This window comes from Oncorhynchus kisutch, linkage group LG3 (assembly GCF_002021735.2).
Source record: "Oncorhynchus kisutch isolate 150728-3 linkage group LG3, Okis_V2, whole genome shotgun sequence".
Lineage (NCBI taxonomy): Eukaryota > Metazoa > Chordata > Actinopteri > Salmoniformes > Salmonidae > Oncorhynchus > Oncorhynchus kisutch.
In genome coordinates, this window is record NC_034176.2 from 44950801 (window position 1) to 44976713 (window position 25913).

At 41.2% G+C, this 25913-nt stretch overlaps 1 protein-coding gene and 2 long non-coding RNA genes across 7 annotated transcripts; 1 reads left to right on the forward strand and 2 right to left on the reverse strand.

Moving 5' to 3' along the window:
- Positions 1-1739: 1739 nt before the first annotated feature.
- On the reverse strand, positions 1740-3158 carry LOC116357803 (uncharacterized). Its single transcript, XR_004205792.1, has 3 exons — positions 2835-3158; positions 2500-2615; positions 1740-2252 (listed from the first exon to the last, which is right to left on the reverse strand). It is a non-coding gene; the product is annotated as an uncharacterized LOC116357803 (long non-coding RNA).
- Positions 3159-6690: 3532 nt separating this feature from the next.
- On the forward strand, positions 6691-25743 carry suds3 (SDS3 homolog, SIN3A corepressor complex component). 5 transcript variants are annotated; one of them, XR_002254217.2, is made up of 12 exons: positions 6691-6908; positions 14260-14329; positions 14623-14678; positions 15428-15499; positions 15685-15704; positions 15830-15986; positions 16440-16535; positions 16752-16838; positions 17553-17658; positions 22908-23072; positions 23607-23691; positions 25411-25442. XR_002254217.2 is itself a non-coding variant. In XM_020475705.2 (11 exons), the coding sequence occupies exons 1-11, from the start codon at positions 6797-6799 to the stop codon at positions 25507-25509; spliced, it is 960 nt and encodes a 319-aa protein (XP_020331294.1). In that variant the 5' UTR covers positions 6692-6796; the 3' UTR covers positions 25510-25743. The 5 variants fall into 5 exon arrangements, 3 of the variants coding, with proteins under 3 accessions (XP_020331294.1, XP_020331308.1, XP_020331300.1); XR_004205795.1 differs by having other exon boundaries at positions 22908-23691; positions 25411-25743; XM_020475705.2 differs by lacking the exon at positions 22908-23072 and having other exon boundaries at positions 6692-6908; positions 25411-25743.
- Positions 9687-12638, reverse strand: LOC116357806 (uncharacterized). The gene is made up of 2 exons (XR_004205796.1): positions 10765-12638; positions 9687-10603 (listed from the first exon to the last, which is right to left on the reverse strand). It is a non-coding gene; the product is annotated as an uncharacterized LOC116357806 (long non-coding RNA).
- Positions 25744-25913: the final 170 nt, after the last annotated feature.

Below are 25913 nucleotides of genomic sequence, written 5' to 3' on the forward strand. Positions count from 1 at the left end.
CACACACACACACACACACACACACACACACACACACACACACACACACACACTTCTTGATACATTTATTCCTGAACAGTCTTTATATCTATTGGACCTAGGTCTTAGGTCATGATACTGAAAGAACAGCAACTGTAATACCAACGCAGAAGTGCAATTTTGTAAAACACAAAGGGCCAGTGGTGTAGTAGATGCTATGTGCAGGTACAGTTGAAGTCAGAAGTTTACATACACCTCAGCCAAATACGTTCAGTTTTTCAAAATTCCCTGTCTTAGGTCTGTTAGGATCACCACTTTATTTTAAGAATGTGAAATGTCAGAATAATAGTAGAGAGAATGATTGATTTATTTCAGCTTTTATTTCTTTCATCACATTCCCAGTGGGTCAGAAGTTTACATGCACTCAATTAGTATTTGGTAGCATTGCCATTAAATTGTTTAACTTGGGTCAAACATTTCAGGTAGCCTTCCACAAGCTTCCCACAATAAGTTAGGTGAATTTTGGCCCATTCCTCCTGACAGAGCTGGTGTAACTGAGTCAGGTTTATAGTCCTCCTTGTTCACACACACTTGTTCAGTTCTGCCCACAAAATGTTCTATAGGATTGAGGTCAAGGGCTTTGTGATGGCCACTCTAATACCTTGACTTTGTTGTCCTTAAGCCGTTTTGCCACAACTTTGGAAGTATGCTTGGGGTCATTGTCCATTTGGAAGACCCATTTGCAACCAAGCTTTAACTTCCTCACTGATGTCTTGAGATGTTGCTTCAATATATCCACATAATTTTCCTTGCTAATGATGCCCATCTGTTTTGTGTAGTACACCAGTCCCTCCTGTAGCAAAGCACCCCCACAGCATGATGCTGCCACCCCCGCTCGGCTTGCAAGCCTCCCCCTTTTTCCTCCAAACATCATGATGGTCATTATGGCCAAACAGTTATATTTTTGTTTCATCAGACCAGAGGGCATTTCTCCAAAAAGTACAATATTTGTCCCCATGTGCAGTTGCAAACCGTAGTCTGGCTTTTTTAATGGCGGTTTTTGGAGCAGGGGCTTCTTCCTTGCTGAGCGGCCTTTCAGGTCATGTCGGTATAGGACTCGTTTTGCTGTGGCTATAGATACTTTTGCACTTGTTTCCTCCAGCATCTTCACAAGGTCCTTTGCTGTTGTTCTGGGATTGATTTGCACTTTTCACACCATAGTACGTTCATCTCTAGGAGACAGAATGTGTCTCCTTCCTTAGCGGCATGATGGCTGCGTGGTCCCATGGTGTTTATACTTGCGTACTATTGTTTGTACAGATGAACGTGGTACCTTCAGGCATTTGAATATTTGAATATTGCTCCCAAGGATGAACCAGACTTGTGGAGGTCTACAATTTGTTTTCTGATTGTATTGGCTGATTTCCCCATGATGTCAAGCAAAGAGGCACTGAGTTTGAAGGTAGGCCTTGAAATACATCCACAGGTACACCCCCAATTGACTCAAATGATGTCAATTAGCCTATCGGAAGCTTCTAAAGCCATGACATAATTTTATGGAATTTTCCAAACTGTTTAAAGGCACAGTCAACTTAGTGTATGTAAACTTCTGACCCAGTGGAATTGTGATACAGTGAATTATAAGTGAAATAATCTGTCTGTAAACAATTGTTGAAAACATGACTTGTCATGCACAAAGTAGATGTCCTAACAGACTTCCCAAAACTATAATTTGTTAACAAGAAAATGTGTGGAATGGTTGAAAAACAAGTTTTAATGACTCCAACCTATGTGTATGTAAACTTCCAACTTCAACTGTATATATCATATAACCACCTATTTTTCCAGTGAGCATTGCTTATACTCACTTCTTAATCCCCACTGATGCATATCAAAGTAGTGTAGGGATATGACTTATCAATTATGTAGTACAATCTATGTAGTACCATCATGCACAAATTAACCTACACAATCACAAAGTATGTGAAATAAAGTCACATGCGCGCAGCACACATAGCCTAGTTTCAGCGGAATATCATCTGCAGGCAGCAAGACCAACTGGTTTTGGCATGGAGCTCACAGAAGAATGTCATCGGTAGGGTAGATAGACAACTGCTAACTAAGGCAACAATGGTTATGCAAACCATGTATTGAATGAGTTGGGTCCAAAGGCTTTTTGTGATGCGCAGGTCAGTCATCGTGTACTGTTTGCATCAGGGGCGTGGGCATGAGTGGGCCTGGACACATGCCCACACACTAGTGAGCCAGGCCCACTAAGTCAAAAAACAAATAAAGAATACATTATTATTACAAAAAATACTCCTCACTTCTTCAAAATGGTCTCCTGTTTTAAGCATTGTTGTGGACTTAGTTTTTTTTAAATTATTACATAACATTTGTTGTTTTTCTTCTAAGTGTGATTGAGTGTTTAAATATATATGAAAACTTTTCACATAAGGAGCCTTTCCTTCACTGGGTGGGCCATTTGAGAAATCTTGGCCAAAATTTGAGTATACCCACTTCTCCAGGCACCACAACACCACTGCATAGGGCCGATGGAAAGACAGCAGTCAAACACAGCATGATGTTAAAGGATAAGCAGTCCATTCCTTCGGACATAATAAGCCAGTAGGTCCCTATAATAAGAATACAAAAACACAACCATTAGGCTAAGCATTTCCCAATCAAAATTGACCAATCTAAATTATTACTTCCCATTACAACAAAACATTTCACATTAAGCACAAAGTAACTAGGGACCTAAAGTTTAAATGCAACAATGTTTCACACGTTATTTTCAAAGAGATGGCTAACAACAGCTATCGAGCTCCAATAACAAACACAGTTCCACTCACCAGATGACGATAATTTGAAAATGAACTTCTTGTTGAAAGTTATTCTTGAAAAGGGAGAAGCTAACAAATTACAAACAACATCCTCTTCAATAACACCTGCTGCAGCCACTGCAAACAAGCCTATAACAAAAGATGGCTTACTAGTCTGTGGGAAAACTACAGCTTGCAATTGCACAGTGACCTGTTGGCCTTTGAAGGCAGAAGTTTCCATTTGTTTTTGTAAAAACGGTCCCACCCTTTAGAAGTCACAATGTGATTGGTTTATTCCCTCACAAAATTTGCCCTAATACAGTTAAATGGCAGATGCCTTCTATCTAGCTTCTGATGGCCTAGCCAATCAATGGCTTCTTCTTCGATGCGGTTCAACGGCGATGGGCATCCAATGTTAATGGTGCATTACCGCCACCAGCTGGATGTGGTATTGAATAAGAAACAAAAAACATTGCGGGAAAGGGGGAAAATAACACCATACAAAATTCAAAATTAAACACATCAACTGACAAAACCCATCCCACTTCTTCAATCACAGTCCACTCCAAAATACATCCCTACACAGGCTCATGGGCCTGTGATGGCAGAAGACTCACCGACAGGATTTCTTGCACAGCCTCGGCTCTGAAATCACAAAGACCCCAAAAACGTAGAGTCCACCTTTTTAACTTGTAGTATTTCACTATCCCTTGTTTGATGAAAAACCCTTACTGCTCATGGTGATGACTACTACAATTGTTTCTTCCTCGCTACTCATTCCTTCCAATCTTCGCACCGCCTCAAAAAAGGAGACACGCTGGACACTCCTTACCCTTGCCACCTCACTCTCCTTCACCCTAACGGAGCATTCCAGGAACTCAGGTGAATGTTCACCTCCACAGTTGCAGCTTTTCACTTCATCTGGCATACAATACTCTCCCCTTCTGCACACACTTGACATTTAATGACACTGAAGGGGATTGTGCACAAAACAATCTTACAGGACATGAATCCTAACTTTATATGAGAAGGGAGAGACTCTTCAAAGAGCAGTAGCATGGATGAAGTGAATTTATTTACCATACAGGTCAGTTGACGTGCACCAACCACTCCATCAATGTCTTCAGTAATATACTCTGCCTTTATTTCTTACGCAACCCCAGAAATAACCCCCTTGATAGGTCCCCGGCTACGAAAATCCATACAAGAAACATTCCATCTTTTTGAGACTTCTTCTGACGTCTCTCACCGACACCACACTTTCCTCCAACACATTTCAGATTTTCCTTGGAATGTTTCCCAAGTAGCATTGATCCAAAACCTTCACTCCGACTAAAAACGTGTCTAGTGGTTTCCTATTTTCCCACTACAGCTTTACTCCTCGTTTCTCTTTTTCTTTGCCAATGTAACCCACTCATTCCTACTTTCTGTACTATTAGCTTCACCCGACTCACTAGCAATTTCAAACAAAACTTAAGTTTCTGCCATCTCCTCCCCGTCACACCCATCCTTGATCGGCTTTTCTTCCCACCCTCTTTCCTAGCCAATGGCTGATTTAGCTAGATAGAATCTTCTCCCCAGAGACCACCAAAGAAAAATCCTGATTGGATATTTTTGCCTCGCTTCAGTGTTAACCATTTCCTTTCCAATAAAAACTGAAGAGATTAAATCAGAACATCATTGAAAATAATAGTAGAATTAGAGTTATTCATATTTTATTTTTTATAAGTCCTAAAAAGGCCCTCATTGTTTCCCACTGGGTTTGAGTTAGTAATACTTTGTAGAGTGGCTCTAATTTCCCTCAGCATGCATTTTTTCACCATTCTGAATGTCTTTTCCATATGTTTTTTTCTGAAATATGAACACAGAAATACTGGACATTTTGAACTCTTATTACTGTGTCGATTTGACAAAAATTCAATCATGGTCTTAAAGGACAGATACAGAGCATTGGTCTGATGCCATTTAAAGGTAATTTACCATCTTCACGAGTGCCGTCTCAGTACTATGATGGGGTCTAAAACCAGGCTGGAGCGTTTCGTATACATTATATGTTTATTTGACATTTATTTAACCAGGCAAGTCAGTTAAGAACACATTCTTATTTTCAATGACGGCCTGGGAACAGTGGGTTAACTGCCTGTTCAGGGGCAGAACGACAGATTTGTACCTTGTCAGCTCGGGGGTTTGAACTCACAACCTTCCGGTTACTAGCCCAATGTTCTAACCACTAGGCTACGCTGCCGCTATGTCTTCAGGAAGGCAGTGAGTTGCTGCTTAACAGCTTTTTCAAAAATGTTTTAGAAAAATGGGAGATTCGATATAGGCCAATCTTTTTCTTTTTTTTCCCGGGTCAAGTTTTGGATTTTTACAGGAGAGGCTTTATTACTGCCACTTTTAGTGAGTTTGGTACAGATCCGGAGGATAGGGAGCCAATTATTATGTTCAACATAGGAGGGCCAAGCACAGGAAGTAGCTCTTTCAGTAGTTTCATTGGAATAGGGTCCAGTAGGCAGCTGGAAGGTTTAGAGGTCATTACTATTTTCGTGAATGTGTCGAGAGATACAGGATTAAAAAACTTGAGGGACACCATTGATCTTAGGTCCTGGCAGTTCTGTGCAGACTCAGTACAACAGAGTTTTGGAGAAATATGCAGATTCAAAGAGGAGTCCGTAATTTGCTATATAATGATCATGCTCTTTTCATCAAAAATGTTCATGAATTCATCACTGCTGAAGTGAAGGCCATCCTCTCTTGGGAATGCTACTTTTTAGTTAGCTATGCGACAGTAAAAAAATAATGTTGGATGGTACTGTCTTTCCAAGCTACTCTGAAAACTTCCAGTTTGGTGGAGCGTCATTTCCGTTTCAATTTTCTGGAAGCTTGCTTTAGGGCTCGGATATTTTCTGTATATCAGGGAGCTAATTTCTTCTGACAAATGTTTTTTGTTTTTAGAGGTGTGACTGCATCTAGGGTATTACACAAGGTTAAATTTAGATCCTTGGTTAAGTGGTTAACAGATTTTTGTACTCCAACATCCTTTGGTGGGTGGTAGGAGTCTGGAAGGGACCGTTACAGTGTCTTGAATTTAAAAAGTTGGGCCTTGTGGCAAGTGTGTGCAGACGGAATAAATATGTTGTGGAAGAGTCAGTGGATACACAGTGCTGCAATTGTGGTGGAAACCACGTTCCCGAGTTCCAGGAATGCCCTGTATTGGTGAAGGAGGTCGAAGTAGCAAGAATCCGGGCTTTCCACCAAGTCTCCTATACAGAGGCAGGCAAATGGCAGGAGCAAGTGCAAATGAGTAAGAAATGGCAATGGATGCCCCGCAGCCTGCAGAAAGTATTGTTCATCAGTTGAGGGATCCTGAAGTGCTGAAAGTTTAGAAGGTTTATTTTGTTGTGTTTATTGTGCAGGTGATACATTGTACAAGTAAAACTAGCAAGAAATCGAAGAAACTTGACATAATTGTGAATGCAACAAAAAGGCTTTTGGATCTCCAGGACTTTATGGCTGAAACAATGCATTATGTTTTCGTTTTTCCCCCTGTGTTTCTGCGTTAAAGTTCCCCAGTTTTCACCACACACAGTAGGTGGCGGCATGCACCTCTAAATACTATAGAAGAAGAATCATCACAACAATCACAACAACAACAACAACAACACCACCTCGAAAATCGTGGCGCTCTGCACGAGGACTGACCTCGTAAATGCCTACTTAGACAACACACATCAGGTGCAGTTATAGGGAAAACGGCTATTTAACGTACACGTGATTCAATTAGTACATGTTTTAACCACAACGGTGTGATAAAATCACCCCCAAAAAATATAAATGTACTTTTGTGAATTTGAGATTTTGGTCAGGCGCGTTGGCGGCCATCTCACATATATTGGGGTCTTAACAGACGTAGGCGCTGTTTTGTTATGTACAGCAATTCAAATCGATTGTTTATCTAACGTTTGTTTACAATTTTACTAGCTAGCCATCATATGGCTTCCACTTTACTATCACCGATGGTAGATTATTACAATGATGAAGAAGAACTTGATAGTGTGGACGAGGACGATGATCGAAGCTTCAGGGGAATAGACTCGGAAGAAGGTAACGTTAGCTAAACTAGCTAGGTTCACTGACGCGTTAGTTAGCTTTAGCTGGCTAACGCGTTACACATGTTATATTTACTAAGGAACATTAATTCACGTTAGATTTTTTAAATATTATATTAACTTTTTTATATTTTTATAAACTCATTCCCATTGAACTGTAAAGGCAGTACGTTTGAGCTGACGTTAGCTTGAGCAACGATGTAACGATAGTTAACTTACAGTACTGTAGCTAACTAGCTAACCACACATTATGGAATATAGCTTTATTTGTACAATTTTACAAGGCTTTTGATACAGTTGAACATTTTCTTTTTGAGACTTCGATTTTGGGGGTTTGGTCTATTTTCGAAGTGTAGTTAAGACACTTTCCAATAATAGTAACAGCTCTGTTAAATTATCCCAATGAACTTCACAGAGATTCGACATTAGGCGCGGAATTAAACAAGGATGCCCAGCTTTTATATTTTGGGGTCACACAAGTTATGGCAAAATATCAATATGTATAGTTTTAGATACATTCAGATACAAGATAAAGAGAGAATATTCACAATTTGCTGACACATTTTTTATTAAATATATTGAAGTCAGGAAAGCTATTGAATATATTAATTCCTTCTCACGTGTATCTGGTTTATCCCTGAATATTAGAAAATGTGATTTATTTGCGTTGAAAAAATGTGACCTGAAACTCATTATGTAATATCCTTGTAAAAGATGTGATCACATATCTTCGTATTAAAGTTAGCAACGATCAGAAAGAAAGGGACAACTTAAATGTATCTCATATTGTAGAGAAAATTGTAAAGAGATTTAACTGCTGGTTATTAAGAGATCTTTCTTTATCTGGACGTGTACTTTTGTCAATCTGAAGGTCTGTCAAGGTTGGTGTTTACCTCCCTTGCCTTGGATGTTCCTCTACAACTAAAATGGTTGATACTAAATTATTTTACTTCATATGGTGGACTAAACCTCATTATTTAAGAAAAGCGGTAATATGTAGAACCCAAAGTGAGGGAGGGTTGAATGCTCTGGATTTTAAAACTTATAATATAATCTAAGTTAAAATGGATTACAAAACTATTTAAGAAATAAGGATTGCATTTGGAATATAGTCCCAAATTTAATATTCCAACAGATTGGTGGTCTAGAATTCTTGCTCAAATGCAACTTTGATGTGGGTTAGATCTCTATTAAGTTTGCTAACTTTCATAAACAAGTTCTTCTAACTTGGAACCTCATGTACAAACACAATTTTTCCCCACATAGATATACAATCTGGAATAATAGACATAAGATACAAAAACAAGTCTTTGTTTTTCCATAACTGGTTTGACAACAGCATTATCTGGGTTAAACAATGATTGAATAATGATGGACAACTATATGATTTTCCAGAATTCATGAGAACACACAAATCCCGAGGAATTTCAAATAGTTGTTAGAGCTGTCCCTAAAGGTGCTATTCTTCTTTTATGAGAATAACAGTACTCCAAGTGCTACTGTTGAGGATTTTGTAGCCTCTGTACGACTAGAATGAATTGACATTTTAAACTATAAATGTAATAACGTGTATAAAAGAACTGTCAAGATGTTACTATTCCCTCTGCTAGAATATACTAGAATGCAGCCCTAGGACAAGTGAACTTGAACAAAGTCTTGTTGTCTGGGAAATACTGTATCTAAAAAGGTGAAAGAAATATCATACAAACTAATTCAAAGAATCTACCCTGTAAAAACCTTTATTATACAGTTTCAAAATAACTATTGATAACGTGTATTTTGTGGTTGTAGCCCAGAGACTCTTGACCATTTATTTTGGGATTGTTCTTATTGTCAGAAGGTTTTGGGTTGAGTTAAAAGAAACTAGCTACTATTCATGTTTATTTGAAAGACTCTTATATTGTTTTAATTTGATCCAAATGATATGGACCCTGATTTAACTTTCATTTGTTTATTTTTCATGGCAGACAATTTATCCATGAAATGAAGTGGGCGGAGAACAAACCCCTCTACACATTTGTCAAAGAAATTTTCAAAATTACATTTAAATTCTATCAGTAAGTGTAAAAACCCAAAAGCAATTGGTATCATAAACCTTTTTGACAAATTGAAAATGTATCACTGTCACATCCTGGCCATAGAGAGGCTTTTATTCTCGATCATGGTTAGGCCAGGGTGTGACTAGGGTGGGCATTCTAGTTTCTTTATTTCGATGTTGGTGTGGTTCCCAATCAGAGGCAGCTGTCTATCGTTGTCTCTGATTGAGGATCATATATGAGTTGTCCTTTTTCGTTTGGGTTTTGTGGGTAGTTATTTTCTGTTTAGTGTCTGCACCTGACAGGACTGTTTCTGTTTTCACTCTTTGTTATTTTGTTTGAGTGTTTTGAGTAATAAATTTATCATGAACACTTACCACGCTGCGCTTTGGTCCATGCCTTCTGACAAGAGACATGACAATCTCGATATGTAACACTGTTAGGTTTTTGTACTCTTGTTTGTATATTTCTGTGATTGTATTTGTTTTGTTACTTAATAGAAAAAAAATACAAAACAAAAAAAGATGACGGGCCAGTTTAATCAACAACACCACAGTAGCTCTTTTCAGTGAGTTGGCTCAGCTCACCAAAAAGAGACGGCTCTTTTGGCTCCCTAACGGCTCTTTAAAAAATATATATGTTTTGTATTTTTTTCTAGTCAAGCAGTTTGCGATAGTTTGACTATAATAGATGTTAAAACAATTCTTATTAAATTAAATTATATTCTACCTTCAATCTATTTAAAAATGCATTGGTTTATTAAAAAGAATGCTACTAAACATTTGCATTTAAAGTATAACTAATGTATATAAACAAAGTGCATATAAATCTAACCATTCAAAACGAATACAATCTGAACAACATAATAATAGAATATTGCACCATATCAGAAATAAATAAATGTGCATAATTGCAGCAACCCACTTTAAACATTAAACTAGTCCCTCTTATCTCTCTTCTTTAGTGCCATGTTATAACCAGCAGCACACAGCAATGCTGACCATATTTTACTTTTATGAGAGATTTGCATTCAGAAATGCAAGCTGCCTCACTTGAGGGGCTGATGCGGTTTCTCCTCTTAGTAATTATTTGTCCCGTTTTCGAGAAGACCATCTCAGAGGGAACAGATGTGGCCACTATGCAGAGTCTCCCTGTCATGACTTTAGTAAGCTGTGGGTAGACAGAGGCTTTGTTCTTCCACCAGCTCAGAGGACCTGCAGATCTTTGTAGGAGGGGCTCCTCCAAATAGGATCGGACCTCCATTATGGCATCTGCTGAGGGATTCCTTCGTGCTGCATCCCCAGTTTCTCTCTCGTCAAACAGCAGACATTTGTGGCACTACTGCTGGTGCTTCTGCTCCATCTGATCCCTCTTCTTCCTGTTGCCCTGGTGCCTGAGCCAACTCACTGCTGGGGCTGTCCCTCCCTGCTGCTGAGGTTATTCTTTGAAGAGCCTTATCAATCGCTCTGGCATCAGTGAAGGCTAACTTCTTAAACCTGGGGTCAAGTGCAGCGGTTTCTGATAGCACGTGATTATATTCCATTCTGTGGAACTTTCTGTCAATTGATGAAAATAGGGTGTCCATCAACTCTGTCGCATGTCCTGTGGTTACATTTGCTTCTCTCTAGCGGCTGGCTGTGATTCGCTGCAGACCCTATCACAGGAATATAATTTGAGGCTGTCACATAGCTGAAAAAAGCTTCAAACAGTTCATTAGTTAATGTTTTGTCTACTGATACTACATTCTCATCTACTGCTCATATAGATATATAATACTGGATTAAATAATGATGTAGTAATAATTGCTTACTGTACCTCTCCACAGTGACCTGCTCAAAGGGTTCCTGGACTCTGCACACCTCCTCCACCACCTCCCATTCCTCTTGGGTCAGAGCATCAACGGGTGCATTGACAATGGCCATGGTAGAGATGATGGCATCCTTTGACTCAAGAAACCGCTTAAACATATAACATTTTGAATTCCACCTTGTAGTGCAGTCTTGTTTAGGCCTCAGCTCAGCCATCCCCATCCGGCATGTGTAGACTTTAGTTTTTCAGCACCTACTGTGCTCCTGTGGAAGTTTTCCACAGCTGCTTTCACTTTGTCCACAGTGGGCTTCATCACCTTCAGAGCATCTCTTACAATCAGTTTGATTGTGTGGGCAAGACATGGATGATAGGTCCATTTAAACATTTATGGCTTTGGTTATGTTAGCTGCATTGTCGCTAACACAACAGACTACTTTTCCATCTACTTGCCATTCTCTGGCCACTCTCAACAGTTCCTCTGCCAAGTTCTCTGAGGTGTCTGTCGCTGAACTCCAAGCAGTCCAGAAGACAGCTAGACATCGAAAAATCTTCATTGAAGTGACATGTAACCAACATGTAAGAACTGGTTACCCTTGATGTCCAGCAGTCAGGCAAACTGCAGTAGCTTTTTGGACTCCTTCCCGCACTGAAGCCTGTGTGCTCTCTTACAGTTGTGGAATAAGGGATTTTGAAAGGGTTTCCTGCTTAGAAATGATAGCGATAGTCTAAATCCAATGTACACAATTCCAAAACCTCGGTCCTCCACGATCGAAATTGGTTGGAAATCGGCGGCAATCATTTTAGCCAATGCAATATCAATTTGGCCTTGTTTTGCTACAGACACACTTTGGCATAAACCGGTACATAGAAGACTGTGTTGCTGTGGGTTGCGGAGTAGGCCTACTTAACTGAGTGGATACATCTCCACGTGTGGAGGTGCTGGCTCCACCACTATCACTAGCAGGCTCGCTAGTTTCTCGAAGCTTCACAGTTCGCATATGCCGGTGTAGGCTGTGCGTAGGACTGGCTTTATATGAGATTTTGTTTTGGCAAATTCTACACCGTGCTCTAACATTGTCTACATTATTAAAATGCATCCAAATGCTACTGTGCTTCCGACTAATTTTCCAGCTGTTGTTTTCACAGCTGTCCTTCCTCTCTCCTCTGCTGCTAAGTGTGTGACTGAGTGAGTTGGCTCGGCCCTCCCTCACGCATATTTGGTCATTGGTTGACACTGTCTGATTTGACAGGAACAGGTGAGGCTGTTAGTCTGAGCAGAGGGTCAGAACGAATGTGTGTGCGCTTGAGCATTTAGGCTTATTATTAATTTATTTTTTATTAGTTTTATTAATTAAAATCTTTTGATTATTCATATCTTCATTTGTTTATATTTGTATAAATAGATTCGTCTCTTCTGATATGCTCTAGATCCGACTCGTTCGCCAACGGCCCATCACTACACCACAGGCTTCTGATTCGTGGTGGATCTGGCACCACGACGAGTGAACCAGAATCAGGCAGGGTTTACAGGAGACGTTGAATATGGCGATTTTCATTTTAAACGCCATATTCTGGTTCACACGAGGAGTAATGTTAGTAGCTAGCTGGCAAGAAAGCTACCTGTCACGGAGGAGTTCATGTATTTTTCAACTTTCATGGTTTGCATCCAAGCCTGGTTGTAAAAGTCTTCTAACGAGTTAACGTTACAGCAAACCGTGTTCTGGTCTGGTGGTGGACAGATTGCTAAAGTTAACGTAGAAAGCGTTCATCTTGTTACCCCCATGCACTGGAGTCTCAATTCTGCCATCTGGATCGTTTGAGTTTGAGTTTATTTTTATTTTTACAGGGACAGTGCACATTAATCAACATTTCAGTAAAAGTGCCGGTTTTAGCCAACCGGCTAATTTTCAACCGCAGTCCCTGGGCAGGTTATTAAAAACAATTACAATATAGACAATAACAACATAGAACAAGCAAGACATAGCATACAGACAGAGCAACATAGGACAAGCAAGACGTAGCATACAGACAGAGCAGCATAAAACAAAAAGCAGCAAGACAAAATTCATAAAAGCAACAAAGTGTTTCCACACCTCACAAGCTACAGACAACAGACAACATGGAGTGGCAACACACAGCTAGGGACCATTTAATGTTTAAAATATTAGTAGTAAAGTTAGGAACAAGTCAGGGCAGGCAGTAATTCTCAGTAACGTTAGAACATTGACATGTGACAAGAAAATGGCTTTACCACCTATGATTTAATTGATTGGCCTGTTCTGACACATTCTTGGTGTGAAATATATATGAAACGTGTTTTATTTTTGTTATTATCCTTGCATGTCGATGAAGGTGGTTGGATAGTTAGATTGAGGCCCGGCCAAGCTCATTCAAATTTTCAGCAATGACGCTAGCCAACAATGTTAACTGACTTTGATGGATAGTTGTTTTATCAAAGGTAAGGTCATCCATTTTTAAACTGTCTAGCTAGCGTAATTTTTGTCGACTAGTAGATATCTAGCTAACGTTAAAGTACAATCCGCTGACAAGTAACCGGCAAAACCTTTGCGCTGGCAAGCTCAGTAGCTTGGCAACTAACGTTTGCTAGTTGACTAACGAACTAGTCAGGGTGGCTAGGTAGGTAATGTCACGCAACGTTCTGCAAAACACAGGTCAAGCTCACGAGATTGAATCTAAGAAACTCGCTTAATTAGCTAGCTAACCAAGTCTTCTGAGTGAGTCTTTGCTAAGCTAGTTAACGTTAGCTTGCCACATCACACCGCACGCCTGGAACTTGGTTCCATCAGCTACGCAATAGAAACTGTGCTAGCAAGTCAACATGCGGCAAACGTTCGGCGCTCAAGGTAAACAGTTCGCCATTGAGAATTAGTTGGATGGTCAAATGAGAAACGACTAATTACTTGAGTCGGTAGCTTTCTGCCGTAGTACATTTCTTTCTGCGACGTTTCAGCGAGAAGTTGATACAAACGAGCCAGGTTGTTCGCGGAATGTCTGGCGTGCTAGTTTACCACTTTGCTTGTGACCGTAGTAGCCTGCTAAGTCAGTTAGGTAGCGAACTACCTAGTTTATCCTATGACATAAACTAACTTAGCTACTACCCAAGCTATATTAGAATGTATCAGTGGGGGGGAACCTGTGCCCTTTTATCAGCCTCCGCACCTCGTTTTTCTGTGTTTTGGTATGCGTTTATGTAAGTTTAAACAAATAGCTGGTATCCGAGTCATGGGTGACGCAAATAATGTTAACTTTACTGTGTGCATATGTTTTTATTAGTCTAACGTTACTACGATTTCCGGTCTCTTTATGGAGGACCGCATGTCCTAAAAGTATTCATATCATTGATTTGGGAATGGGATTGACCAACGTGTTCTGAAAATGTCTTGGCATGCCATATGATATTGCCTAATTTGGTACCTTAGGTTTAAGGTTATAGCTAGTATACTTTAATAATTGACATCAGGCTTTTTTGCCCTTTTTCAGACACTGAAGACGCCAGTGAAACTGACCTAGCGAAACACAACGAGGATGACTATGTGGAAATTAAAGAACAGTGAGTTTTCCCCAAAATGCATGGATAGATTAATCAGGGCTCTCCAACCCTGTTCCTGGAGCGCTAGGTCCTTCACTCCAACTCTAATGTAGCACACTTGACTCTAATAATTTGCTTGTTGATAAGCTGAATCAGGTTAGTTACAACTGGGGTAGGAGCGAAAACCTACATGAGGGTAGCTGTACAGGAACAGGGTTGGAGAGTCCTGGATGTTCAAAATGTAGCCCGATATTGAAGGACTAAATGTACAGATACAGTAGTTGGTTGTGATAATCATGTTTGTTTTGTTGCAGGATGTACAAAGACAAGTTGGCATCATTGAAAAGGCAGTTGACGCAACTCCAAGAAGGTAATGTCACTGTTTCTAATTATCCTCACTGCAGTTATTTTATTGTTTTTGAAATTTAACTAGGCAAGTCCGTTAAGAACAAGTTCTTATTTACAATGACGCCCTACCCCCGTCCAAACCTGGAAGACACTGGGCCGATTGGGAGTCCCATAGAGAGCGGCACACAATCACGTCCGGTTGTGATATTGAACCAGGGTCTGTAGTGACGCCTCTACCACTGAGATACAGTGCCTTAGACCGCTGCCTCTCTCAGGAGCACTTTAATTTATGAATTCAACCTACTCCGTGGCCTTGTGGTTAGTGTCCGCCCTGAGATTGGGAGTTTGGGTCCTAGCTGAGTCATAACCAAGACTGTAAAAATGGGACCCGATGCATCTCGGAGATAGATTGGCGGTAGCCCTGTGATAGACTAGTATCCTGTCCATGGGGTATATTTGTACATCAAGCTGCCTCACGCTACAGAAATGGGCTCCTGCTCCTATGAGCTGTTCTGTCTCGCGCAAGCTAAGGCATGTGCAAGGCTACTTTATTTATGAATTTGGCCTATCCTATACTCTATTAATCATCCTCACTGTAATAACAATCTATTTGATAAGCAATGTCATAAATCCCTCAACATGCTGAAGTAGTAGCTTAGCAGACCTTTATCATTTGACACAACTGTTACGATGACACTTCAGAGGTAGTGTTGTTCCTTGCAAAAATTGGTTGAACGTTGGACGTTACATGCTGTTTCCTCATCTCTGCAGGAACACTTCAGGAGTACCAGAAGAGAATGAAGAAGCTGGACCAGCAATATAAAGAGAGACTACGCAATGCTGGTAAGATCACTGTGCACTGTTTTTGAACTAGATGGGTGTTTTAGTAGTTTTCCACGTGTAGAGTCCATATTCTTTATCATTTGATCTTGAACTCACCCAAGGATGTGCAGGTTTTGTGACATACAGGGAGTAACTGATGTTTCAGTTAACATGAGCGTTACCGTTGTGTTGTCTGTTTCCTACAGATCTCTTCCTCCAACTCGAGGTAAGACACGTTTGATATTATTACTTGACATTGTAATTCCATTGAATAATTAGCCTGCCATGATGTCCTTTTGACACAGTGAACATCCCTGGGCCTCTCCTCCTCTCTTTTTCTGTCTATCACAGACAGAACAGGTGGAAAGGAACCACATCAAAGAGAAAAAAGCGGCGGTGAAGGAGTTTGACGATAAGAAGGTTGAGCTGAAGGAAAATTTAATTTCTGAGCTGGAGGAGAAGAAGAAGATGATAGAGAATGAGAAATTAACAATGGAGTTGACCGGCGGTAAGGAGAATCACTGAAAAAGATAACAGAGAAATCTTCCCCCCTCATGTGGGGATTAAAAAGAATGAGAGAAAGAGAAAAAATTTGAGGAAAGAAGACTATGTAGGCTAATTTATTTCTGTTCATGCAGTAGAAGTGTTTTAGAAATGAGAGGGAGAGCTTTTAAGCCAATCTCAGATCTCACAGCCTTGGTATTAACATGGGTGCCAGTTGGCCTAGTCTTAGATGCATTGTGTTCTCTTACTCAAAATGTGCATATTTCATGCTAATCACTCAACTGATGATCTTGTTACTGTGCAGTAATGTTATTAAAACCTGTAAGGTCATGTAACTTTACGTAATGAAAATACTTTACATATATTATAGTTATCAATATACTGATATACATTTAATCTGTTTTAGTTATTTCTTTGAGTGTCAGCTGCAGTGAGCTCATGGTTTGTTTCCCTTTAGATTCTATGGAGGTGAAACCCATCATGACCCGGAAGTTGAGGAGGAGACCCAACGATCCAGTCCCCATTCCAGACAAACGAAGGAAACCTGCACCTGATATCCTTTACAACTCTCTGCTTGTTTATATAAGGTTTGACCCGAGCTATGCGCTGTGCAGAATCCATCTGTCTTCAATAACAATCTTGTCTTTACTTATTTTCTTTAGTTACAGTACATTTCCCATTTCTAATTTGCACAGATGTTATTTACAGAAATATTATTTGGAGTATCTGGGCACAAATTATGATATGAGTTGTCCTTAACTAGGCACACCTCAGTTAAACTATTTGCTAACAGACGAACAGATAATGGAAGATCTGCGAACACTGAACAAGCAGCTGAAGTCTCCCAAGCATCCAGGTTTTACTACTCTTATGATTGTTTCAGTTAGTCTAAAGACCTATTCAGCTAAAATGAGAAAGTACATCAAGTTATTAAAGGATGGCCTCCCGGGTGGTTAAGGGCCCTGTACTGCAGCGCCAGCTGTGCCATCCGAGTCCCTGGGTTCGTGCCCAGGCTCTGTCGTGACCGGCCGCGACCGGGAGGTCCGTGGGGCGACGCACAATTGGCCTAGCGTCGTCCGGGTTCGGGAGGGCTTGGTCAGTAGGGATGTCCTTGTCTCATCGCGCACCAGGGACTCCTGTGGTGGGCCGGGCACAGTGCCCGCTAACCAATGTTGCCAGGTGCACGGTGTACCCTCCGACACATTGGTGCGGCTAGCTTCCGGGTTGGATGTGCGCTGTGTTAAGAAGCAGTACGGCTGGTTGGGTTGTGTAGCGGAGGACGCATGACTTTCAACCTTCGTCTCTCCCGAGCCCGTACGGGAGTTGTAGCGATGAGACAAGATAGTAGCTACTACAACAATTGGATACCACGAAATTGGGGAGAAAAGGGGTAAAACTAAATAAATAAATGAAAAAAAGTTATTAAAGGATTTTAGTTCAGAAAATATTATATTAATTTTAGATACCATTGTTTAATTTAAAAACCTGCCCAGGCTGTGTTAGTAAGTTAACTATTTACATTGAAATGATTAGATAGATTTGTGTTCTCATGCCATGTTTTCTTCCCCAGTGTCTCCGTCTTCTCCAGACCATATGCCCACCACTCCAGTAGAGGCCCCTTCACAGCGCTATGAAGCCCGCATCGAAGAAGGAAAGCTCTACTATGACAAGAGATGGTACATACAGTGCATTCGGAAAGTATTCAGACTCCTTGACTTTTTCCACATTTTGTTACGTTATAACCTTATATTAAAATGTATTCAATTGTTTTTTTTCTTCCCCCCAATCTACACACAATAACCCATAATGACAAAGCAAAAACAGATCTCTCCAGAGATGTTCGATCGGGTTTAAGTTTGCGCTCTGGTTCGGCCACTCAAGGACATTCAGAGACTTGTCCAGAAGCCACTCCTGTGTTGTCTTGGATGTGTGCTTAGGGTTGTTGTCCTGTTGAAAGGTGAACCTTCGCCCCAGACTGAGGTCCTGAGCGCTCTGGAGCAGGTTTTCATCAAGGATCTCCCTACTCCGTTCATCTTTCCCTCGATCCTGACTAGTCTCCCAGTCCCTGCTGCTGAAAAATATCACCACCGCATGATGCTGTCACCACCATTTTTCACCGTTGGCATTAAGGCCAAAGAGTTAAGTCTTGGTTTCATCAGACCATAGAATCTTGTTTCTCATGGTCTGAGAGGCCTTTAGGTGACTTTTGGCAAACTAAGCGGCTGTCATTTGCCTTTTACTGAGGAGTGGCTTCCATCTAGCCACTCTACCATAAAGGCTGGATTAGTGGAGTGCTGCGGAGATGGTTGTCCTTCTGGAAGGTTCTCCCATCTCCACAGAGAGTGACTCTGGAGCTCTCAGTGACCATCGTGTTCTTGGTCACGTCCCTGACCAAGGAAGTTTTCCTCCGATTGCTCAGTTTGGTTGGGCTGCCAGCTCTAGCAAGAGCCTTGGTGGTCCCAAATTTCTTCCATTTAGGAATGATGGAGGCCACGGTGTTCTTGAGGACCTTCATTGCCGCAGAAATGTTTTGATACCCTTCCCCAGATCTGTGCCTTGACACAATCCTGTCCCGGTGCTCTAAGTACAATTCCTTCAACCTCATGGCTTGGTCTTTGCTCTAACATGCACTGTCAACTGGGACAATATGTAGACCGGTATGTATTTCCAAATCATGTCCAATCGCTTGAATTTACCACAGGTGGACTCCAAGTTGTAGAAACATCTCAAAAATAATCAATGGAAACAGGATGCACCTGAGCTCAATTTTGAGTCTCATGGCAAAGGGTCTGAATAGTGAAGGTATTTAAAAAAATATATATATATATTTTTTTTAAATACCTTTGCTGAAATACACTGCTCAAAAAAATAAAGGGAACACTAAAATAACACATCCTAGATCTGAATGAATGAAATATTCTTATTAAATACTTTTTTATTTATATAGTTGAATGTGCTGACAACAAAATCAATTATCAATGGAAATCAATTTGGATTTGGAGTCACACTCAAAATTAAAGTGGAAAACCACAATTGTAAAATGAGAACTTGTTCTCAACTTGCCTACCTGGTTAAATAAAGGTGAAATAAAAAAACTACAGGCTGATCCAACTTTGATATAATTTCCTTAAAACAAGTCAAAATGAGGCTCAGTAGTGTGTGGCCTCCACGTGCCTGTATGACCTCCCTACAACGCCTGGGGATGCTCCTGATGAGGTGGCGGATGGTCTCCTGAGGGATCTCCTCCCAGACCTGGACTAAAGCATCCGCCAACTCCTGGACAGTCTGTGGTGCAACGTGGCGTTGGTGGATGGAGCGAGATGTGCTCAATTGGATTCAGGTCTGGGGAACGGCCGGGCCAGTCCATAGCATCAATGCCTTCCTCTTGCAGGAACTGCTGACACACTCCAGCCACATAAGGTCTAGCATTGTCTTGCATTAGGAGGAACCCAGGGCCAACCGCACCAGCATATGGTCTCGCAAGGGGTCTGAGGATCTCATCTCGGTACCTAATGGCAGTCAGGCTACCGCTGGCGAGCACATGGAGGGCTGTGCGGCTCCCCAAAGAAATGCCACCCCACACCATGACTGACCCACTGCCAAACCGGTCATGCTGGAGGATGTTGCAGGCAGCAGAACATTCTCCACGGCGTCTCCAGACTGTCACGTCTGTCACATGTGCTCAGTGTGAACCTGCTTACATCTGTGAAGAGCACAGAGCGCCAGTGGCGAATTTGCCAATCTTGGTGATCTCTGGCAAATGCCAAACGTCCTGCTGTAAGCACAACCCCCACCTGTGGACGTCGGGCCCTCATATCACCCTCATGGAGTGGGTGTCTGTTTCTGACCGTTTGAGCAGACACATGCACATTTGTGGCCTGCTGGAGGTCATTTTGCAGGGCTCTGGCAGTGTTCCTCCTTGCACAAAGGCGGAGGTAGCGGTCCTGCTGCTGTGTTGTTGACCTCCTACGGCCTCCTCCACGTCTCCTGATGTACTGGCCTGTCTCCTGGTAGCGCCTCCATGCTCTGGACACTACGCTGACAGACAGAACCTTCTTGCCACAGCTCGCATTGATGTGCCATCCAGGATGAGCTGCACTACCTGAGCCACTTGTGTGGGTTGTAGACTCCGTCTCATGCTTCCACTAGAGTGAAAGCACCGCCAGCATTCAAAAGTGACCAAAAGATCAGCCATTTATTGTCAATCAGTTTTGCTTCCTAAGTGGACAGTTTGATTTCACAGAAGTGTGATTGACTTGGAGTTACATTGTGTTGTTTAAGTGTTCCCTTTATTTTTTGGAGCAGTGTATAATAAAACATGTTTTGTCTTTGTCATTATGGGGTATTGTGTGTAGATTGAGGGAATTAAATGTCTTCAATCAATTTTAGAATAAGGCTGTAACATCAGAACATTTGGGAAATGTGAAGTACTCAGAATATTTTCTGAATGCACTGTACATACATACTTTAAAACTTCAATTAATAGCCCAGTAGTTTCTTCACAATCACTGAACACACCAGCGGTTATTGGAGACGGGCTTCTATTTTAGCCACACAGCTTTTGCTTAATACATTTTTGAAAACTCAATACTACCACACTGTAATGACAAATCCATCAAAACTCAGACTTGGCTGCCAATCTTGCACCCCTGATTTTTGAGCTTCAGCACCATTTAAAAAAAATAAATAAATAGGTAAGTCGGTTAAGAACATTCTTATTTACAATTACTTCCTAGGAACAGTGGGTTAACTGCCTTGTTCAGGGGCAGAACGACAGATTTTTACCTTGTCAGCTCGGGGATTCGATCCAGCAACCTTTCGGTTACTGGTCCAACAATCTATCCACTAGGCCCCCTGCAGCCCCTTTTAAAAGGGACCGGTGGCTATCCGAGACTGCTTTTAATTTAAGTTTAATGTAATTGCATGCGAAGCTTGTTCAATCACAATGGCCTTTGTTTATCTTCACTTTAATTTGTTTTATTACTTTTTTTTTAAACGCAGAAGAAAAAGGGGATTTTCATTTAGGTTGATAAAGTCAAACTTAGGTCCACTGTGGTCCTTTTTATTGACACATTTTTTTAAATCCCCAAAAATGGGGCAAACATGTGACCTACTAAACTGGTTTATTATTATAGAATATTGAGTTTTTAATCCATGATGCAGTTGACTTATTAGCCACTAGATGGCCACACAACCGTATAAATACTATACAACAGGAATTGTAGCCTTTACTGGCTGTATTTCTGGCATGTCTGCAAAGGTTTTAGTGAACTTACCTACAAAATACTATCTGCCCTCTGGTCAGTAGAGAAAGGTTATGTCTTACTAATGGTGGGAATGTTGGTTATCTGCTACCATGGATTTACATTCCACTATCATGGAGCAAGAACATGGCATTGGCCATTCTGACAGAAAAGACTGAATGTTGGCTTTACTTGGATAATCCGTCCTCTCAGGCCCTTTGGGTAGAGAGGGAGAGTCTAGCGCTCCCTGCATAGGACATCAAACGTCAATGAATAATTCCTTTTGAAGAGTGGAAATTTGAAATGTGTTCCTTTTCCATGACTTTCATGTAGCCTCTAAATTTTGAAATGAGGGAGGGCTCAGGTGATGGACCACTAAGTAGTGCTTGCTGCTATCAGTCTCACTCTGTTGTTAACCGTGAAACTATATGGCTTTGGTGAGGATACTGGATATACCACAGTACATTTCCCCATGGACACATCTCCTTTCAAAGTGATTACTGTCTGTTTAGTCTGTTCCACCTGCTTCTGCTCTTACCTCAGGATGACTCTCCCCCAGACAGAGTATATGATAATCCAAGATTACCTGGCTGGCTGTCATACAGGACAAGCAGATTCTGTTAGATTACCTTTTAAAATTACATTAAATAGATAGCGTGTGTGCAGTACCAGTCAAGAGTTTGTACACACCTACTCATTCCATTTTTTTTTTTTTTTTTACTATTTTCTACATAGTAGAATAATAGTGATGACATCAAAACTATGAAATAACACATGGAATAAAGTAGTAACCAAGAAAGTGTTAAACAAATCAAAATATATTTGAGATTCTTCAAAGTAGCCACTGTTTGGCTTGACGGCTTTGCAACACGCTTTTAATTCTCAACCAACTTCATGAGATAGTCGCCTAGAATGCATTTCATTCAACAGGTGTGCCTCAAGTTAATTTGTGGAATTTGTTTACTTAGTGTGTTTGAGCCAATCAATTGTGTTGTGACAGCCCTGTTTGGTAAAAGACCAAGTCATATTTGGGCAAGAACAGCTTAAATAAGCAAAATGAAACGACAGTCCATTACTTTAAGACACGGTCAGTCAATCTGGAAGATTTCAACTTTTTAAAGTTTCTTCAAGTTTAGTCACAAAAACCAAGCGATAAACTGGCTCTCGTGAGGACCACCACAGGAAAGGAAGACCCAGCGTTAACTCGTCTTCAGCGGATATGTTCATTAGTTACCAGCCTCAGAAATTGCAGCTCAAATAAGTGTCAGAGTTCAATTAACAGACACAACTCAACATCAACTGTTCAATGGAGACTGCATAAATCAGGCCTTCGTGGTTGAGTTGCTGCAAAGAAACCACTACTAAAGGTCACCAATAAGAAGAGACTTGCTTGGGCCAAGAAACACGAGCAACAGACGTTAGACTGATGGAAAGCTGTCCTTTGGTCTGAGTCCAAATTGGACTTTTTTCGTTCCAACTACTGTGTCATTGTGAGAAGCAGAGTAGGTGAACGGATGATCTCCACATGTGTGGTTGCCACCGTGAAGAATGGCGGCGGTCTGATGGTGCTTTGCTGGTGACACTGTGATTTATTTAACCAGCATGGCTACCACAGCATTCTGTAGCTATACGCCATCCCATCTGGTTTGTGCTTAGTCCCACTATCATTTGTTTTTCAACAGGACAATGACCCAACACACCTCCAGGCTGTGTAAGGAATATTTGACCAAGGAGTGATGGAGGGCAGCATCAGATGACGTGGCCTCCACAATCACCCGACCTCAACCCAATTGAGATGAGTAGGACCGCAGAGTGGTGGAAAAGCAGCCAACAAGCTCTCAGCATATGTGGGTACTCCTTCAAGACTGTTGGAAAAGCATTCCAGGTGAAGCTGATTGTGAGAATGCCTTGACAGCTTTGCACATTCTTGGCAAAGGGTGGCTACTTTGAAGAATATTAAACAAATCAAAATATATTTTATATTTTAACACTTTTCTGGTTTCTACATGATTCCATATGTTTTTATGACATCACTACTATTATATAATGTAGAAAATAGTAATAATAAAGGAAAAACCCTTGAATGAGTAGGTGTCCAAACGTTTGTCTGGTACTGTATGACATTCTTACCTGAATGGACTGATCCCTGCTCTTACCCCCTCACTCAATGTCAGTCGATTAAACATTAGAGGAACTACATTTAAATATTTTGCCTTTTTAATTTAAATGTCCGTTTTTTTAAGGACACTGCTTAGAAATGTCTGAAATGGCTGACTACAAGGTAAGATAATGATCATACTTTCATTTCCAGCATGGGTGTTTAATTGCTACTGGTTGTTTTTTTGGCTCATGTAGTTTTGTTCTTGTCTTGACCCTGTCAGGTACCATAAGGGCCAAGCCATCTACCTGGAGTCAAAGGAGAATACCAAGATCAGCTGTGTCATCAGCTCTGTGGGAACAAATGAGGTGGGTGTCAGACCCTTATAGCACAAATAACTTACACCAGGCTACCGGCTGTCTTTAGTCCTTGCATACTACACTGAACAAAAAATATAAACGCAACATTTAAAGTGTTAGTCCCATGTTTTATGAGATGAAATAAAAGATCTCAGAAATGTTCTATACTCACTAAAAGCTTATTTCTCTCAAATGTTGTTTACGTCTCTGTTGGTGAGCATTTCTCCTTTTCCAAGATAATCCATCCACATGACAGGTGTGGCATATCAAGAAGCTGATTAAACAGCACAATCATTACAGATGCACCTTTTGCTGGGGACAATGAAAAGCCCCTCTAAAATGTCACAGAACACAATGCCACAGATGTCTCAAGTTTTGAGGGTATGTGCTATTGTCATGCTGACTTCAGGAATGTCCACCAGTTGTTGCCAGATAATGTAATGTTCATTTCTCTACCATAAGCTGCCTCCAATGTCATTTTAGAAAGTTTGGTAGTATGTCTAACCAGCCTCACAACCGTAGACCATGTGTAACCACATTAGCCCAGGACCTCCACATTTGGCTTCTTCACCTGCGGGATCGTCTGAGACCAGCCATCCGGACAGTTGATAGAACTGTGGGTTTACAAAACCAAATCATTTCTGCACGAACCGTCTCAGTGAAGCTCATCTGCGTGTTTGTTGTCCTCACCAGGGTCTTGACCTAAAAGACTTTAGTGGGCAAATGCTCACCTTCGATGGCCACTTCGATGGCTGGGGAAGTGTGCTCTTCACAATGAATCCCGGTTCAACTGTACCGGGCAGGTGGCAGACAGCTTGTATGGCATTGTGTGGGTGAGAGGTTTCCTGATGTCAACAACGTGAACAGTGTGCCCGTGGTTATGGTATGTCCAGGCATAAGCTACAGACAATGAACAGAATAGCATTTTATCAATGGCAATTTTAATGCACAGAGATACTGTGACGAGATCCTGAGGCCCATGTCGTGCCATTCATCCTCCGCCATCACCTCATGTTTCAGCATAAAATGTAAGGGCCGATGTCGTAAGCGTCTGTACACAATTCCTGGAAGCTGAAAATGTCCCAGTTCTTCCATGGCCTGTATACATGTCACCCATGTTTGGGATGCTCTGGATCGATGTACGACAGCGTGTTCCAGTTACCGCCAATATCCAGCAACTAAGCACAGCCATTGAAGAGGAGCGGGACAACATTCCAAAGGCCTCGATCAACAGCCTGATCAACTCTATTTGAAGTAGATGTTGCATGAGACAAGAGTTGGTCACACCAGATTTGGACTGTTTTTTGGATCCATGGCCCTACATTTTTAAGGTATCTGCGACCCACATGCATATCTGTATTCCCAGTCATGAAATCCATAGGTCAGGGTGTAATTAATAGAAATGGACAGATTTTTCCTCATGAACGGTAACACAGTATAATCTTTGAAATTGTTGCATTTTTATTTTTGTTCAGTGTAGTTCAAGACTGCACAAACTGATCTGGTGCCAGGCTACACAGCTACAGTTATGCGTTTTAGCCGTATGTCTTCTACAGTTTTGGAATCTTAGACTGCATGACTTAAAATGCTGTGGAATGTTAGGAATTGTGTGACATATTTAGATTTTTGCTGCTTTTTCATCCACTGAACTTGTGATTTTCCCCTACAGATGCTCTTTCTTATTGCATGGAGAGCTAATGAGTAATTTGTTCTGTTTCCCCCTCACAGATCTGGGTGAGGAAGACCAGTGACAGCACAAAGATGAGGATCTACCTGGGACAACTGCAGAGAGGAGCGTTTGTCATCCGACGGCGGTCGGCGGCATAGAACACATGCCCCTTCCTTCTGTTTCTCCATCCATCTCTATAGCATCTCCCTCATTCTGTTTCTTTTTCTTAGTAAAGTATGTGGCTTCCTTCATGTTGATCCCCCTGCCCTACTGTGTGCCTGAGGAAGTTTCCTCAATGACTTCCTGAAGTTTCAACTAGGGATGCACCGATATAAAATTTTTGCCCAATATTGATATTTTCCTTGCCAAATAAAACGATACCCGATATTTAACATTTTTGCGGCCTTTTAAGCATTCTAGTACAGTTAAATAGTTAACACGCAAACGGGCGCAGCGGTCTAAGGCACTATCTCAGTGCAAGAGGTGTCACTACAGTCCCTGGTTCGAATCCAGGCTGTATCACATCTGGCCATGATTGGGAGTCCCATAGGGCCCAGTGTCT